This window comes from Rattus norvegicus, chromosome 8 (assembly GCF_021556685.1).
Source record: "Rattus norvegicus strain SHRSP/BbbUtx chromosome 8, alternate assembly SHRSP_T2T, whole genome shotgun sequence".
NCBI classification, from domain to species: domain Eukaryota; kingdom Metazoa; phylum Chordata; class Mammalia; order Rodentia; family Muridae; genus Rattus; species Rattus norvegicus.
In genome coordinates this window covers 66,213,135-66,232,281 of record NC_141541.1, presented here as the reverse complement: position 1 = coordinate 66,232,281, position 19,147 = coordinate 66,213,135, and the positions used below count along the sequence as shown (strand labels likewise).

At 50.0% G+C, this 19,147-nt stretch overlaps 1 protein-coding gene across 16 annotated transcripts in view; it reads left to right on the top strand.

Annotated features, from left to right (window-relative positions):
• Ccdc33 (coiled-coil domain containing 33) overlaps positions 1-19,147 on the top strand; it is a 98,878-nt gene that overhangs the window by 37,267 nt on the left and 42,464 nt on the right. For 13 of the 16 annotated variants that reach the window (XM_087562007.1, XM_087562004.1, XM_087562008.1 and 10 more), the window contains 7 exon segments: positions 262-395; positions 4,813-4,922; positions 5,973-6,080; positions 9,306-9,397; positions 10,241-10,361; positions 17,333-17,462; positions 18,100-18,233. In XM_087562007.1, coding sequence (XP_087418133.1) covers positions 262-395; positions 4,813-4,922; positions 5,973-6,080; positions 9,306-9,397; positions 10,241-10,361; positions 17,333-17,462; positions 18,100-18,233 — 829 coding nt within the window. 16 annotated transcript variants of the gene reach the window in all.

Genomic DNA, 19,147 nt, shown 5'->3' with positions numbered 1-19,147 from the left:
GGAAAACACAGACAGGTATAGCATCTGTCCTGCTTTCATTGTAAGCTTCTGGCTTCTGAAACTAAGCCAAGGCCCCAGCACTGGCCAGGAAGATGGTGTGGCCACCAAACAGGACAGCTGAGGGGAGGAGCTGGGCATTCACTGAGCCCAGGATGACATGAGTGTCTGTGTGAGGAGAGCTGCCCACTTTCTGTCTCCCCTGTCCACATAGCGAAGCCCAAGAAGAAGCCACTCTCTAACTCAACCACCCCTCCTCTCCAGAAAAACCACATCAGAAGAAGCCAACAATCACAGCCCTCAAGCAAGGACCTCTGTGACCTCAGAACCCACCAGAGCCCCCATCTGGGGGGACACAGTGAATGTGGAGATCCAGGCAGAGGACACAGGACGAGAAGGTGAGGTTGGGGGCTGGGCACCAGCGTGTGGGAGATACAGTGGAGAGAGGAAGGCAAAAGCAGGCTCTCTCCACACAGCTGGAGACCAGCTGAACACCTCCCTGGGCTGCGATAAAAGCATTTAAAAAAAAATCATAATCCCATCATGCCTCATCTCCCCAGCCTGCTGGAAAAATGAGTTGTTCCACATAAATGAATTTTCCAGACAATGTGAGTTTATCGTTTTTTATGACCGTTGTGATTATTTTCAAGGTGGTTATTACTGCCGTGTCCCACTGAAATGACACGTTATAGTTTTGTAGCACATCCCCACGTATCCATCATATGAGCTACCACCTCTAAGAGGAGCTGTGCTACTTAGAAGAGATCACTGAGGCTGAGAGAATTTAAAGAGCACGAGACCTGGGTTATGTCACTGGAGCTCCAGGTCCTGGCTGAATTTGGGTTTGTTTAATTAATGCCTCTATGGCTAGAATAGATCTTTAATCCTGGCTAGTCCTCCCTGGGTCTCGGACCAGGTACCAAACTAGACACATGCAAGTGTACCCTGTGTGTTTCTCACTGTGGGAGGTTGCGTTGCACATACTGAAGTATGAACCGCTGGTTACACAAGTGTCAGACCTGCCTGGGAGCAATAGCACCGGGCACTTGCAGCACAGAGCAGAGGGCCCACCCCTGCCATGTCCCTAAACGCAGCCAGTCAGAGCATCATCCTCCCTTCTTGCTGGTGGCTCTAGAAGAGAGGGCAGACTGTTACTTCTCCCCTGGAGGTCTCCCCAAGGGCTTAGGCAGGACTTCTTTTTCACTTCACAGAGCTAAAGGCTGACAGTCCGGAGACTGTGAGAGGGAAGGAGATAACACAGTAGGCTCCAGCACCTCAGGAGTTGTGTGGGCTCGAGGTGGGGGGGGGGGGGGACTAGTCAGGCAAAAGAATAGTTTTCTTCCTGTAAAGGAAGTAGTAGGGATGGTTTGAGAAGGTATGGAAGAGGGGGAAATTACCCTGGGAGTCTACACAGATGTAGATACGTGCTTATACATCCATGCCTTTGTGTGCCTGTATGCTGGCTCATTAATGTGCATGTCGTATGTGCTGTCTGCACACATTCTCTCTTTCCTGTGTGTGTGTGTGTGTGTGTGTGTGTGTGTGTGTGTGTGTGTGTGTGTGTGGTGATGTGAGTGGACCCTCCTGCCATGCACAACTGGGATGAAATGAGGAAGGATGCGATGAGGTCAGTAGTCTTGGGGTCTTTCGTGTAGCAGGAGGCAGGACTAACAGAGACAGGAGAGACAGCAGGGTGAGGAGACACATGAGTCGGTATATCGGCAGGCACCTCTTTGCAGATTGAAGCTGCTTGTTGGAACCGAAGTGGAACTGGTTGCTGTGGTGATATTGCAGTGGGGGTAGGGAATTGGGGGCCAGGCCAAGAGGCAAGGGAAGGGTGGGAGGTAGCTCAAGGACACACTAATAAAAAGCAAATGGGAAATTTAGACCCTGGGTCAAGGCCAAAGTGGGTGGGTAGTCAAAATGGCACGTTGACCACACATAAGGAGGGGCGGAAGGAGGAAGGGTTCAGTGCCTAAACAGGAAGCCGAGGAAGCGTGTTTGGAACATGAAGACAAGACCATAGTAGGACTGGCTGACCATCACCACCACCCCCTGCCCCATTACAGCTCAGGGCTGGTTTCCTACAAAAGCAGGCTGCTCTAAAACAGTCAGATGCAGGGTCTCACAAAATCTCAGTCGGTTTGGGGGGCTCAAAGGGGGTATACATTTACAGCTTCCTTGGTACCGTGGTCTGGTCTTGGCTGGGAATACTGGGATACCCTGGCAGAATCTTCTCAGGTCTGCTCAGAGATGGGTGAGTGTGTGAAGAGCTGCAGATGGTTAACAAGGGGAGACTGGCGAGAGCTGGGGGCGGGGCGGGGGGGATCGCTCATTCAAATGCACACAGTCCTTCCTCTGCAATCTTAGGGATTGAGTAAGAGTCTTTCTGTTTGCGTTGTTTAAAGTATTAAAGTTATACAGAAACTCAAAGTGGCTAAGTGACTTCCTAGAGGAAATAAATTAGCATCTTAATAGGGAAACCCAGACCTACTGACTTCAAATCCTGGAGGTATTATACTTTCTCCTGGTCAACTATGAGACTTTCTGGTGCCACTTTCCTACCGGGTATGGATCCCATGTAGCCTGCTCTTGGCAAGTGCTGTCCCTTCTCTGTGTATTCTGGTTAGCCGTAAAGAAGACTGAGAAAGAAAGAATAGCTTCCTTCCCACCCTCTAGTCACTTGGCACTGTGTGTGGGAGGGATGCACAGGGCTGTGACAGCAGCCATTCCTGGTGCTGAAATGTCTTTAGGGAAGGGTACCCCTCAAGCATATTCTTTGCTCTCCCTGGCCCGCTTTATGATGGATCTCTTTTAGTTTCTCCTTCCGGCTTCACCTTCCCTCCCCCAACCCCTTTATTCTGCCTCTCTCTCCTCATCAATATCTCTTCCTCCTTTTCAAATCACAGATTTCCAAGAATAAGAAAATGCATCAAGAGTGGCCAATCCAGCACCCTCGCCGCCCATTATTTCCTAGCGGTAGGATGTTGCTCCAGTTCTATGGCCCCTCTGAGTGCCATTGATCATATTTTAGAGAGAGGTGATGATGCTTGCCATAACAATTTATAGGAACAATAGCTGGGTACCATGCCCAGAATACAGCAGGTGCCCATCAGTGGGCGCTATGATCATTTCCGAGATGTTGACTTTTCCTTAAAGTTTGTCCTGATTTTATGAGACAGTGTAAAAGTGTTCACTAAACGGTGTGTTGATCTTAATGTCTTTGGAAGAGAGACCAGAGAAATAGCTCAGTGCTATTTCTTTTATTATTGCAGAGGACCTGGATTCAGTTCCGAGTTTACCTGCACGGCAGCTCACATGTGTCTGTAACTCCATTTCTAGGGAACCTGACACCCACTCCTGGCCTCTGCAGGCACAAGTCTCTCACATGGTGACCATGCATACATGAGGCGACACTCACCCACAAAATAAATAAATAAATAAAATCTAACCTCCCCAAAGACCTTAGTGTACTTGGAGTAGGCTTTTTAAAGTTATGTGGTTTTATTTTATGAGTACGGGTGCTTTGTCTGCCTGTACATCTGTACATCCCGTGCATGCAGTGTCCACGGAGACCAGAAGAGGACAGAACTGGAGTTACCAGTGTTGTGAGCTGCCATGTGGTGCTGGGAATTGAACCCAAGTCCTCTGGAGAACAAATAGTACTCCTGACCTCAGCCCCACGGAGGAGACGCTTTATAGGTACTTACCTAGAGAGTGTGCACGAGTAAATTGTTTTCTTTACTGAGGCTGTTTTCCTACCTGAAGCATGAAGGCACCCTCCTTCCCGTCCCACATGAGGAGCTGGTGGGAGTGTTATGACAAGGGAAGATATGAAGCCTCGCCCTGGATAGGAATGCAGACAATGTCTGGGGGGTTGTATGCACATGTGTGTTTCCTACACGTACATGTGTTGTGTGACTTTCCCTGGGGAAACATGTTTACCCCAGGTGGTGTACCATGACAACCTGATAATTCCTCTCAAGTCTATTGAGGGACCAGTAAGTTTATTAAGGTTACTTCAAGGAACACGGGTAAGGACTTACTGTATTAATTTTCTCCCCTGATGCTCTGATAAAACACTGACCAATAACAACTTAGGGAAGAAAGGGTTTATTTGGCTTAGAGGTTACAGTCCATCGTTGGGGAAGCCAAGGCAGGAACTCTTGGCAGGAGCTTAGAGCAAATATCAGTGGAGGAACTCTATTACTAGATTGCTTTTTCTGGTTTGCTCAGCTACTTGTCTCATACAGACCATGCATATAGGCCTAAGGATGACGCCACCCGTAGTGGGCTGCCCCTCCCCCCATCAATTAGCAATTAAAAAATTGCCCTCAGAGGCATGCCTACAGTTCTGTCTGATGGAGTCAGTTCCCTAACTGTTGATGACTGTAGCTTGTGCCAAGTTGACAAAACTGGATAGAGCAGTTACAAGAGCACAGGTGACACAGGCTGCTGTGTCACTGAAATGCTCACCCTCAGCATGAGTGGCAACACACAAATGATGCAGCCTTGTAGAGATTCTGGACCAAGTTTCAGGCAACTCCACCATAGTCTCCTTTTGCCAGGTGTTGACTGCTGTTACAATCTTAGGGAGGGGTTTGTGAGTCTTGTCATTTTCTAAGCCTTTTCATTTAGTGGGCTTCCTGAGTTTTATGAGCCTCCCTCCAAAAAGGAGTGTTGCAATTTTAACAAAATAGCTACCCAAGGAAACATGCAGCCCTCAGCATTTTCCATTCTCTGTCTGGTTTCGGCAAGGTCCCTTTGCCCCTCGCTGTCTCACATCACTGGAAAAGCTTCCTCCCCCCTCTCCAGATGTGACCCTCAAGGTGATGGACAGCAATAAGAAGGAGGAGCTGGTGTCCTATGAAATCCCCATTAAATACCTACGCGCCTTCCACCCATACCACTTTGAGTTAAAAAAGGTAAGCCCAAGCAAGCCCTAGGCCTAACCTCTGACTGAGTAGGCGAGGGTCTGATCCTCCCAATTCTCTGAGGATATATCGCATTGAGGGTGGGTCCAGGTCATGCTCCTCCCAAGCCAGAGATGTAGAATATATACTTGGCAGGCAAACATTCCCTAGAATGAACCGTGCCAGGGGGACAACTGAGCATCAACCTGGACTAGAAAGTTCAACCTCTCAGCCTGGGACTGGACTCCTTAGTGCTGACTGGTGAGGAAGATTCACTCTGATTTTCAAGTACTTATTAAACAGCTACTGTGTGCTGGGCCATAGGGGAGCAGATGCTGTCCCTTCCACATGCATTCCAGAGCCCTCCCTTTCAAAGGCAAGCACACCGTGAGATCAGATTGTCTGTGTTTGTCTCAGCTCTGCCACTTTCTAGCTGTATGCCAACAGGAAGCCACTTTACCCTGGCCTTCCTCTGTTCCACAGCAAAGGTGGGACAAGGCGCCTCTGGACAGGCTCTGTGTGGTGCTGGCTAAAGTGCCTGGCACACGGGAAGCACTCAGCATGTGTGGTTCCCATCCCTACTCCTCCCCCCCAGGCCCTGGCACTAAACTTCTTGTGGAGCAATTCTTCAACTATGGTGCCAGAGATCGTTATCTTCCCTGGGGCTCTAGGACTACAGAAGGGGCACCAGGGCAGGTAGGGAAGCAAAGACCCCAAGGGACCCTGGAGCTAGGCCTGAATCTGGCCACTTGGAGCATGTGCCAGGCCCCTAACCCTGTGTCCACTTATAGCACAGGCCTCATTATCACTTCTTCACCAAGAGAACAGGCCGGCAGTAGTCCCTGCGAGGGCAATGAAATATTCAGATGGAAAACGGGAGATTTATTGGATGATCTTCTTGGAAGGGCTCCCAGGGACCATGAGCTTTAATTACCACTGGAGTCCCAGTGGAGCAATGCTAGGCAAGTGTCCACACAGGGGTGGATTTATGAGCAGGTTCTGCCCCTTAGACACTCTCCTTCCTATGTACCTTCTATCCTATCCTGCCTTTCCCCCATGCAGAATGAGAAAGAAGATGAAGCCACTGCCAAGACCCGCCTGTACGCCACTGTGGTTCGGAAGGGCAGCTTACTACCCCGCTACATTGGCTATGACCACACAGCTCTGGAGGTACCAGCATTGGGGTGCTACAGGGACAGATAGAATCCTTTGCCTCTAAATGACCGAAGCGTGTGGAGAGAGGTGTCTATGAAATAAATCAAGGGGAAAAGCAATGAGACCTTCCCAAATTAGCTGGTGGGCTTGGTGAGAGAGCTCAATGGATAACGCTTTGCTGTGCAGACCTGATAACCTAAATTCAATCCCTGAAATATGCATAGAGTACCGATTCCACAAGGTTGTTCTCTGGCCTACACACACACACACACACACACACACACACACACACACACACACACCATGACACAAGCATACCTCCCACACACAATAAGAATACGTTATTAAAAATGTCAACAAAAAAATAGCCCGAGGGGTTGGGGATTTAGCTCAGTGGTAGAGCGCTTGCCTAGCAAGCGCAAGGCCCTGGGTTCGGTCCCCAGCTCCGGAAAAAAAAAAAGAAAAAGAAAAAGAAAAAGAAAAAGAAAAAAAAAATAGCCCGAGTTTGTGAGGACAATCCCTGATTGGGACAAAAGTGGCCTGGCCTCTCCTTCCCGTATTGCCCTTGAATGAAGGAAGAAGGGCTAAGTGGCACCTGAGTTCCTCACGTCCTTTAGGAAGCAACATAGGTTCCCATGGACTTTGTGCTCCTAGGAGCAAGGAAGAGCCTATCTCCCAGGCCCTGGCCCAGCCCCTAGCTGTGTTCAGTCCTGTTCTTTCCTGTTGATGGAATGACTCATAACCTAGGGCCTAAGACTCACAGACCCTTCCTGAGGTTTGGCTCACCTACTGCTTGAGTATTTGCAACCTCACTCACTCACTCGTTCTTCCAAGAGCTATTATACACCCTCATGTACTGTCAGACCAGGCATTGCCACGTACCATGACCGTTCACCTTTCAGCTCAAGGACTGCGTCAGGAGGAATGATTGATGCTTGAGGTACACATGGCCCAGGGATCCGGGCCCTGAGCCTTTCCCTAGGCAACAGGCTCGTATCCACAAATAACCGTGTGCAATCCACAGGACTGTGACTCAAGCTTTCTCCCTACCTCAGCAGAAGACCTGATTTGATCCCTCACCATGTAGCACCATGATCCTGGCAAGGCAGTACCCATTCTCTAGTCCCACGTCACATCTGGGGACACTGAGACACAAAATGGTCTGATATAAGAGCCCAGAGATCCCTCCTCACATCACCACTTCCCCCACAGCCACCCCTTGGATGCCAGTAGGTGTCTCCTCCCTCTCTTCTATCTGGTTCCCTTCTAGAACTGACAAGTCAGTCCAACATATAGGACAAGGAAGATTAAAAACAAGATGGCCTTACTGTCCCCAAGCTTCATCCAGCAAGGGGCCACATCCACACAGCTGTGAACTTGCCCCACCCCTGCCTCAGTCTCTGGCTTGTCTAATAGAGTCTGAGCTCCCCTGCCCCCAGCAGCCCACCCACCCACCCACTCCCCACTCCAGCACAGACCTTTCTCCCGACCAGGTCTCCATTACAGCCGCAGGAGCTGACTTTCGCTGATGATAGATGAGGGGACACGGTTGGAAAAGAAATTGCTTCAGCTACTCAACAGGCTGTCACTAGCAGGGATGCTGGCACCGCTGTCTCATTCATACCTGACCAGAGTCAGCACACACCATATGTAAATTATCCATCCCCTCAAGACACACCTAGACTGTCACCTTCAGCCCTCATACCTGTTGGCATTCTTGTGAGCAATGGTGCCTGACAGCCCTCCAGTGACATCAGAGGCTTCCTGGGAGGCTCCACTAAGAACCAAAGACACTAAGAATGATTTAAGCACTTACCAGATCACACAGGTGTGGAGGTAGCCACCAGCCAGCCCATCAGAGATGGGTCCAGGAGAAGGGAAGGATAATGAGGTGAGGGGAGGGCTTCCTTCAGAGTAAGCCCCTAGCCTTGGGCTTCTTTGTGCACTGGAGATTAGAGCCAGAAGACCCAAAATGTCAATGTACAGGATGGAAAACTGAAGCCTACAGGGGGTCTTGGTCCGGGTCTGGGTCTGGCCAAGGTTTTCCCAGCTGCAACAGACCCAGAGAGGGAATAAACCCCCGGCTGTGCCTGAGGACCCCTGCCCTTCCTGCCTTTTTCCCCTGGGAAGGTTTGAGGCTAGTTCAACTCCACTGTCCCTAAGACCACTGTGTCTCTCCCAGTCTGTCCCCAGGTCTCTCTCTTTCTCCATCCTTCCCCTTAACACTCAGAAGCCCAGAGACCCCTCTCCCTTTATCAGTCTCTACTTCCTCCTCAATGCCCCAGACCTTGCTAATGTCGGCTCTGTGTCAGGCTCTAAGCTAAGACCTGGGAAGGCAACCGTCCAGGAGACACTTGTGTCCGCCATGCCAATTATATCAAATAGAGAACAAGCAAGGGCTAAGTTGGAAGCTCCAATTCTGACAAATGCTACAGAGGAGGCTTTAGCAACAGTGACAGTGACTAGAAGGAAGCCAGGGGTGCTGTTGTGGAACCTTGAGGAGGACAAGCAGCTATCAGGATAGATTGGCAGAGGGTGGGGGTGGGGACACCCAGGGAAAGAAATTGGTTTATGCAAAAGCAAAAGCAAGAACGCGTTAGCATAGGAGAGAAAGGGAGATGTATAGCAAAAAGAAGGGCCCAGGGAGCTGGCAGGAATTGTGGGCAGGTGCTCATACTGAGGATCGACTTCCCAACCGACCTTTGCTGGGAAAAGCCCTGCAGTGGGCAGACCCCAGAGTTGGTGAACGCCAAATCAGAAAGTTTCCCGTATGACCAACACAGTTGGAGAAACATGTCCTGGACTTAGTGCCCTCAGTTTACAAAGTGTCCTCTTGTCTTACACTCTCATCAGAGAACCCCCTTCTTGAAACCTAGGAGGATCCATGACCAGAGTACATAATTACCTGGACCACCTCCCACTCCTGGACTCAAGCATCTATAACTTGTCCCTCAGGGCAGCTGAATTCCAGTAATGCCCTAGGAAATCAGGGGCACTTGCCCCAGTCAGACCCAGAGGGTGACTCCCTGAAGCAGAGAGGCTTTGAGCAAAGAAAAAGACAAGAGGAGCAGGGGGAAGGGGTTCAGGTCCCAGGGATGGGCAGAGGCATGATGATCACATGATCGTGGCATGTGTAGGGGTGTGGGGGTGGGATTGATGGCAGGGATGGGGGGGGGGGCGCTGGCTGTGCCTCTGGGAGGCCACAGCCGCAAGCCTTCACCTGCTTCTTCTCTTCTCCAGGTCTTTCTTCGAGGAGTCAATGAGCCCTTAGTCAACAATCCCAGCCCCATGGTGGTAATTGCTCGGGTAGTTCCCAGCTATACTGAGTTTAAGTGAGTCGGAGCAGCTTGAGGAGGGGGGGGCTGGGATGGGCAAAGCCTCCCCCTGTCCTAAGTCCCTACGATGCTCTCCACACACCTTGATCTGAGGCCCTAGTGAGCTCCCCACAGCAGACTTCACCTTTCTCTTCCAGCAGACTTGAGCCCCTGGAAAAGGAATGTGGGATCTCTCCTGAGATTTCTGAGCATGTAGGGAAGGCCGGCCTGAAGAGCAAGAAGGAGCCAGTGTTAAGGAAGCCAAGAGAGGTTCTTTTCCTACCCAGGGGTACCTCTGCCCCTCTAAACAAGCATGCCACTCCAAGACCACTACCCCACAATCCCCTCTCCCTGTCAGGTTCAGGGCTTAAGGCTCCTGCAATTGGTGGTCCCCAAAAATGACATGAGGCCTGCTGCAGTAATCATACACCAATGGACCCAAACTTTAAGCACCATATGCACACATGGACGTGCACACACGGACAGTCACACACAGACATATATCTGTACCTTCCCCTCAGGCTCCCTTTACTCCTTAAGCATAAGCCAGGATTCCCACAGGTCAGGAGGAATTCTGCTAACGTCTTTCAAAGATGAGGTGGGAAGGCGAGTTTTAAAAATAGTAAAGCTGGCTTACTCTGATACCGCCACGGTGCACCTCAGGTCCCTGCTAAGGGAGCCTGGGGGCTACATCTATATAGCTGTCATCTCCTGACACCAGCATGTTACAAGGTCCTGGCCTAAGTGAGGTAGGCCACTGCATTCTCTCCTTCTCCTAGGCCTAGAGTCTAAATGTGAGTTCCAGATGTCACGGTGGCCATAGGTCAGAGAGTGCCAACTACTGTCTCCTTGTCTCTCTAGGGCCAGGAAGGCCAGGCAGGACCCTGCCTCTGTGGGGCTGCCCCTCACCCAGGTTTCTTTCCCTATCTCATCGCCAATGACCTTCGACGTGCCTCGGGTCAGCCAGAACGGGTGTCCTCAGGTATGGCTCCTTCCCCACTGTGGCCTCATTAGTTCATCATGTCATCAGCCAGCAGCTCGGCTGACTGCTGAAAGCGTTTGCTATACCTCACTGCTGCCCAGGGTCGCTCCCGTGAGCTGTAAGGGACCTGCTCTCAGGACTCCCAGAGATACTAAGCATCCACCCATATCCTGTCTAATCTAGTAACAAGCCAGCAGGGACCATCAGAGCTGTGACAAGAGGAGATAACAAACAGTAACTTGAGGTGTACCTGTCATGGGGCACCTTAAGTTAACAGTCATAGGGACAAAAATACAGTAGTGTTATCAGAGGCAAGGGACGATAAAAGAATAGGGGGACACAGAACTGTGCGAGTGAAGCCCTTGATGATGATGATGATGATGATGATGATGATGATGATGATGACGACGACGACGACGACGACGACGACGACGGCGACGACGATGTGTGCACATGTGTGCCTGTGGAGAACAGAAGTCAATGCCCAGGGTTTTCCACTTTATTTGTTTTTATGTTTTTAAATTTTTTGGGGGGAGGGGTACTTACATGCCACAGCACAAGTATAAAAGTCAAAGAGGTTAACATATAGGATTCAACTTTCTCTTCCCACCTTATGGCTCCCAAGGATTGAACTCAGGTCATCAGACTTGGCGGCAAGCACCTTTACCCACTGAACCACCTCGCCAGCCCTTCTTCGCCTTCTCTTTTGAGGCAGAGTGTCTCACTGAAGCTGGCGCTCACTGACTGAGCTACACTGTCTGCCAGCAAGCCCCAGAGATCCTCCTGCCTCTGCCTCTGCCTCTGCCTCCCTGTGCCGGGATTCCAGGCGCTCACTTCGCCCAGCTTTTTTATACGTGTGCGGAGGACAGAATCCGGGTCTCTGGCAAGGTCTTTACAGACTTGGCCATTATCCCAGCCTCTGAAACATATGTTTAACCATAGGTAATGAGTGTTGATGTCTGGGTAATTAGGACAGGCAAGTCTTGACGTCGTTTTGGAGACAGGGTCTCCTTCTGTAGCCTTGGCTAGCTTCTTACTCTCCATCTCCCTGTCCTATCCTCCAGCCCTGAGAAGACAGGCATGTGCCACTATGCCAACGTAGTCATTGCTTGATGGTATTTTTTCTTTTAATTCATTATCACTGTGTATATATACAAACTCTAGGCAGGGCATCTATACCATGGTATGGAGGGCAGAGGGCAGCTTTATGGAACTGGCTTTACATAGGTTCTGGAGATCAAACTCAGTTGGCTAGCCTTGACAGCAAGCCTCTGCAGCACTGAGCCATTTTGCTGGCCCATTGGTCTTGATGTTTTGATATGAAAGTGTCAGTCCAGGGCAGTGAAACCATCTATGTAGCATAGTATATAGTATAACCCAAAACGTAGTGTATGTTGGGAATGGACATGGAGGCATACATTTAAATATGCTGGAGAAGAGATACACAGGTCATGGCTGGGCCTGGGAAGTGGTCAGGTTGACTGTCTACGACTGCTCCACTGAGAGCTTTGCTGCACGTGATGGAGGAGGCTTGGAAGACAAGGTGTTCTTGGAAGTCCCTCCTGTCATCTGCCCGCTAAAATTAGAACAAGACACTCTGTTGGAGCCCCAGCTTTCATTTAAAAGACATTTAAAGAAGGCTCAGACACAGGCAGGAGTGATGGTAGGCAGGGAAGGGTGGGATAAAGGGGGATCATAGGAACAGCTTCAAACCCTAACCAATCCTCAGCCTGATTTCCCCAGAGTCATCTCACACATGGCCCTGCATTTGCACAGAAAATTATGAGCCGATCAGCAGCTGTCCCAAGAGGCAGGAGGTACTGCCTGCTTTAATGAGTGAGCCTCTCCAGGCTTGACCACTGGCTACCACTACTGCCTAACTCCACATGAGTGGGGGCGGTAGGCACTCCTCACTACAGACTTCCCCCGTGTTTCTCCCACATGTGGCACTCAAAGCCAGAGCCCGGCAACAACAGGACACTAGGTAACATCATTACCTAGTTCGACGGCAGCTGGGTGGGGTTTAAAGCTGCATATTTCCTGTGCAGAGATGCCCAGGAACCAGCAAGGAGAACAGGAGAGGGGCATGTTGGCATATTGGTATCAAGCCAGATTCCCTGGGCCTAGAGATCACACAGTCCCTTACCCTCTCCCTTCTGAGCTTCATCCCTCATCTTTGCAGTGGATGGGACAGGGACCGAACCAGATAATTCCTAAGGCTGGTCCTCTGACATCTTGGAGCACTGTGTGTTTTCCACAAGCGCTTGGGCAAGGGGCTGCCAGATCCAACAGACCTAGGTTGGAGTCTGGCTATGTGGCTTGCTAACTATGTGACCTTCAACAAATTAACATCAGGGCTGTAGGATTCCTCCAGACCTATTGACTCATGCGTGCCTCAATAGGCAGTTAGAATAAAAAGGCTGGCCCAGGCTAAGAGTCCCTTCTGTCTCCTTCAGAGCTTCACACCTGAAAGCCACTTTACCATTGCACCTGATACTTGAACCCCACAGAAACCCCACTTAGATGTCCTATCTACTGCCCTACATCACAAGAGGCCATAGCATTAGGTGCTGCCATGGTGATTGGCTTTAAAGACATGACTTCTAACATCTAGCAATGACCACTTGGGCATCTAGCTGCTCTTAGCCCAGGTTTCTGGCACAGACATGATTAAGGGATAATAAAGGGCTGAATTATAAGAAACGCATAACTAACCCCTCCCACTAAGCTCCCAACCAATCCTCTCTGGTCTCCTTGGCTAAAATCGGGTCACAAGCACTTGCTGGAGTCAATCACTGAGGGATGTGTGGCTCTGATGTGCTGAGAGTCTAAACCAGTAGCTATGAAGAGAAGAGGCACCTGGAGAAGAAGGCTCTACCTTTTGGTGTAAGGCAAGGATATGCCAGGCCACCCCGTCTGTTCCATTCCTCTCCCAGCCTGGCGAGGATGGCAGAGATCCATTTGGTAGGACATAGGTTTGCCTGCTGGACCCACCTGCCTGCTCCTGCACCTCCTACGGCCTGCAGAGTTAGGGCAGAACCCTCAAGAATGAAACAAAGGAGGAAAACAGCTCCTGTGTCCACCATCTGTTTCCGTCCCAACCCTACAAGCATCTTCCCAAGCTCTCAAGTTTCCCATCACCCTGGACTCACGCCAGTGCTGGCCGCCTTTCTTCTCCTCCCCCCCACTTTTTAAAAAAGATTTATTTATTTATTACATATAAGTACACTGTAGCTGTCTTCAGACACACCAGAAGAGGGCATCGGATCCCATTACAGATGGTTGGGAGCTACCATGTGGTTGCTGGGAAATGAACTCAGGACCTCTGGAAGAGCAGTCAGTGCTCTTAACCACTGAGCCATCTCTCCAGTCCGCGGCTGCCTTTCTTGCCTGGACCATTGCAGCAGCCTCTCTGATCCAGTCTTGCTCAGTTGTTCTCTGAGAAGCAAGTAAGGCACAGCTTTCCCTCAGTTCCATGCTTCCCTCTGACCCCTCATCCTCTCTCACACAGGACCCAGCCCCGTTAGCTGTGCTGTTTACCCAGCCACAGCACTCATTGCTCCAGTTCTCACCCAGCCTCAGGGAAGCCTCACCCACCATTCTCTACATCTGTCCTCTGTCACCTCCAGCCTTGACCTCAGCCCTTGGTGCTTCCTGTGGCTCCCACAATAATGTGCTCAGGCCACTACATGATGACAGAAGTGTGTAGGCACTTATTCACATGCATGCATCTATGCTCTTAGAAGAGAAGCTCAAGGAAGGGGTGGAGTCATGTCTCTCCCATGGTCCCTGCAATACCCTACACGTGTCTGTCCTGGCATCCCAGAAACACTGGCTGAGTTCAGTCTAACTGAACTTTTGCCTTCCCACAAAATACCCGTTGTCTCCTTCAACCTTGCAAACTGCTGGCTTTTCAAAGTGTGAAGTACATGGCATTTGACAGAACAACTAGATCCCAGAGAGGGGAAGGGACCTGCTGTCATCCAAACAATAAGCTTGATGTGGTCCCTGGGCCCGGAGCCAAGGGTCCTAGCTTGCTGGAAGCCCCAGCCAGCACAAGCTGCTAGCAGCTCTTCCTCCCAGCATGACTCCACTGTGCCTGGGCAGAACAGACAGCAGGGGATGCAGGCGAGAGTGAGGGTGGCTTCAGAGGAAATGGGAGGAGGAGTAAGGGACAAGGGGATAGAGAATAAAGGCTCTATCCCCAGGGAAGGCAGGTCTGCCTCAGTGGCAGAGGGTTAATGGCTTTTCTGAAGATCACAGCTGAGGGTTAATCATATTCCTTAATTCCGAAGCCCACCATAGCCTTTCCCATTAGCATCTTCAGGCCATGCCTACCCTATGCTCACCCTTCCCCCTCACCCCTGCACAGCATAAGATCAGCCAATGGCACCTTTACTTTCACAAGGCTCTGATAACAAATTGTTATTTAGCCCTGGGTCCTATATGCACTCTGTGTGTGCGTGTGTGTGTGTGTGTGTGTGTGTGTGTGTGTGTGTGTGTGAGAGAGAGAGAGAGAGAGAGAGAGACAGAGAGACAGAGAGACAGAGACAGAGACAGAGACAGAGACTATGAGTATGATTCACCCTTCTCAATTCTAGGTATGAAGGGCTTTCTCCTGGGAGACTTACCCTGGGAACCCATTCAGGGGAAGGGCTGTCCCTCACTAGGCAGGCAGCCACTTACCACCTCTTGCCGTATAGAATCCATTTAGATCTGTTAATAAGTCCCAAAGCAGACAGCTAGCATCCATTAAATAACCCTTTCCCAGGATAGGGGCAACAAATGAGGCAGCAGAAAACCAAGTCACGGTCCCTCCTCCCTGAGGGCCCCAGGGCCTGGAAACTAGCCTAGGCAATGTGACTACCTTCTTCTGATACCCAGGAGAAGGGAATGACTCTGGGAGGGTCACAGTGTGAGGATCAATCCTGAGAAATCAATACCAAGTCCCACAGAGCTTACAGCTGGCATCTGCAGCATAGGCTGCTGACCAGGCAACTTCCACCGTGACATCTTAGGGATGTGCCTATGACACCAGCCACTATCTAGTATTCAGGGACATCTGTCCCTGTGTTCACCACAAACTATCTCCTTGGGGACAGGGAAAGATTATCAGCTCAGCCTTGGGCAAGACTCCTGAGGACCAGAGCAGGCCTGTGAGTATGACAGGCATGAGGGCTCTGCCCCATCAGAAGTAGGTCTAGAGGGCTGTAGAGATGGCTCAGCGGTTAAGAGCACCCGACTGCTCTTCCAGAGGTCCTGAGTTCAATTTCCAGCAACCACATGGTGGCTCACAACCATCTGTAAAGAGATCCGATGCCCTCTTCTGGTGTGTCTGAAGACAGCTACAGTGTACTTATATATAATAAATGAATAAATCTTAAAAAAAAAAAAAGAAGTAGATCTATACTGATATTCCCCACCACCCCAAGGAAGCAAAAGGTAGGACCACTGCCATCATTGCCAATAGCCCCTGACAGCAACAGCTCTTCCTTCCCAGCATGACCCACTGGGAGCAAGGCAGCCCAGGCTGAGGCCATGCAGGGCTCTATGCTGAGAGGTACAGGCTATACCCCACCTTCCTATTTATGTGGGTTCTGGGCTTTCCCATGAGTCCCAGCCTCCAGGGTCCTTCACACATGCTGAGTTCTGTGCCACCTCTACTTGTTGTCATTCTTCTACCAGAAGCCCCTCCCTCCTCTTTCACTTTGCCTGGCCTTCCAGCCTCCTCTGGCCCTGCTTCTTTTGAGGATTTTAGACCACCCAAAGTCTACCTTATTTAGGGATTAGTCAATGCTGTCATGTTCCTCTTCCAAGCCATCTTCATGCCTGTGCCCCATCTGCTGCCTGACAGTGCCTTCAAGTCACCTGAGTCTCCAGTGGCCTGAAGCCATATAAACCCAGGTTTTAAAATCTGAAGACCCGTGTGACCTTCTGAACGGGGCTAGAGGAACTTGCACGGAACAGAAAAAGGCTGTGTGTGAAAACAGAACACACATCTAGCAAGTACCCTAGGGCATGAAAATTCTTCCCCTGAACAATTACTTCAGGTATCCGTGCTTAGAGAATAGTCTGGGATGCAGAGGTATGTGGCAAAGAGCAACCAGCTCAATATTGTCATAGATAAAAATTTATTTTAAAAAATGGGACAGCAAAATGTCTCCATGGGTTAAGACACCTGCTGCCAACCCTAACAATCTGAGTTTGATTACCCCAAGTCCAACACATGATGGAGAGAGCTGACTCAAGCAAGTTGTTCTTTGACCTCTGTATATGCAATGTGGCGTGGGTGTGCTTGCGTGCACAAAGACATGCATACATGTGCACACTCGTACACACACATATGGTACACACACATATGCACACTCATATGCATGCACACTTACAAACACACACACAAATTAAGAACTTGAAAAGAAAAGGACTTTTCCTTGTCCAGTTGGACAGGACAAAGCATCATCTAAAGAAGGTGGGTTCTGTTTCGAGTTTTAGACAACCCAGGCTGGCCTCAAACTCTCGATGTAGCTGATGTTGTCCTCCAACTCTTTATATGGCCCAAGTTATCCAGGAACTCCCAATCCTCTTGCCTCTACCTCCCAAGTGCTGGAATTATAGGTCAATGCCACCAAACACAGAGTACCTTGAAGTTACTAAAGCTATGAGTAATGAGAGTTTCTTGAGACTCTGGGTATGCTTAGGTTTTGATTGTAAGTAAGAAAGGGCCAAAGATAATCACACATATAAAATATACACAGAAAGAAATGAGAACACGGTATTGAGTGGTTGTCCTAATGTAAGAATTTAGGAGTTTTACTAGTATTTGTTTGTTTGTTTGTTTATTTATTTATTTATTTATTTATTTATTTATTTTTGGCTTTTGATAACTGAGAAAAACAATTGTGGCAAGTAAGGGACACATGTGCAACTGAATCTGAAAGAAGTGTGACCCACATCTGCTCTCCCTCTTCCAGTTGTCCAAACCCGGGGGACCCCCGGAGCAGCCCTTGTGGAACCAGTCCTTCCTCTTCCTAGGCCGAGATGGAGCCACCAGTTTCTCAGAGGACACAGCCCTGGTGCTGGAGTATTACCCCTCTGCCTCAAGTAAGTACCCAGTATCCCATCAGGGCAGAATTCATCAGGACAGTCCTGTGAAGGGATGTTTGGGTCTCCTGCAAGGACTGCCCAAGGGCCTCCAAGAGCCAGGAAGCCCCCACTACAGACAGTCCCTAGGGTAACTGCAGAGCACAGGCCAGGACTTGTAGGCCAATCCCTACCTGGATAGCATAAGTCTCTGTCAGTGAGGGGAGAGTATACTGGGAAAACAGCAGAGGAAACAGCTGATCCCAAGTCCAGCCCCATAGTCTAAATTGAGGAACACACTCACCCAGAGGGCAGAGTCAGGGCAATCCAGATAAATACCAATGGGTTCAGAATCTGTTTAGAGTTCATGCTGAGCTGATAAATCTCTGAAGAACCAAAGATGCAGAGTGTGTGTGCATGCAAGTGCGTGTGCATGCCTGCGGACGTGCGTGCATGTGTGCATGTGTGTGTGAGTGTATGTGTGTGCGTGAGTGCACGTGTAAGGGAAACAGGAGGCAGGGAAGTAGTCATTTGGAGCCCAGAGAGTTTCCTGTCCATAGCCAAGGATGGGGCCTGGGTAATACCTAAAAACCCATCTGCTGGGGCAGTACGAACAGGTAGTCATTGACAGGACCTCATTTGGCCCTTCCTCACACAGTGAAAAGCAGCGAACCATGGACCCTCAACCAGCCCCTGGGTGTCTCCGTGTTACCACTGAAGTCTCATCTATATCGCAAGATGTTGACAGGAAAAGGCTTGAAAGGGCTGCAAGTGGAGCGACTCCCCATCTTTGTAAGTCCCTACTATTAGTTGGTCCCCCACAGGGCCCCATCCCACCCCTACTCCATGGCCACACCTAAAGAACAGAATATAGCTTTTGGGGGGAAAGTTTTGTCTAGACAGGGGTTCTCTGTGCAGCCCTGGCTGTCCTGGAGCTCACTCTGTAGACCAGGCTGGCCTTGAACTCAGCTATCAGTCTGCTTCTGCCCCCCCCCAAGTGCTAGGATCAGAGGCGTGAGGCACCACCATCTAGGTAAATGTGGCTTCTTAACAGCTTCTATCAGAGCACCCCCCAAGGAAGCCTGCACGTGTGAGGAGCACCAAAGGCTGTGCAGCTGGGGTGACAAGCCAGGCTGAGCCCCCAGAAAAGCAAACCTGGGGCCTCGGAGAATAACAGTAAGAGCTCAGGCTTCCCCAGGCAGGGTCCAAGGCTTTCCCTACCCCACCTTCCTGTAGGACCTGGGACAGTTGACAACCTCCCAAGACCTCATTTTTCACCTCTGTCCACACACCCAGGACACAGGAAGCAGAGGTTTATACTCAGGGCCTGGAGACAGAGGGACTGAGCTCCAATTCTGGCTTCACCGTGAGCCTGCTTTCAAGTGATTATACTTCTCCCTGTGGGAAAAATACTTAGTATTGTGCCTCAGTTTTCTTATCTATGAACACATAGTCACATACACACACTCGAGCACACACACACATACACACATACACATGCACACACACATACATACACATACACACACATACACACATACAAATATACACACATGCACACACACACATGCACACACACATACATACACATACATTCACACATATACATACATACATACACACACACACACACACACACACAGAGAAGAGTGCTCACACAATTGCTATGGAATTTGGTCAGGAACTACATAAAGCACTTAGAATAA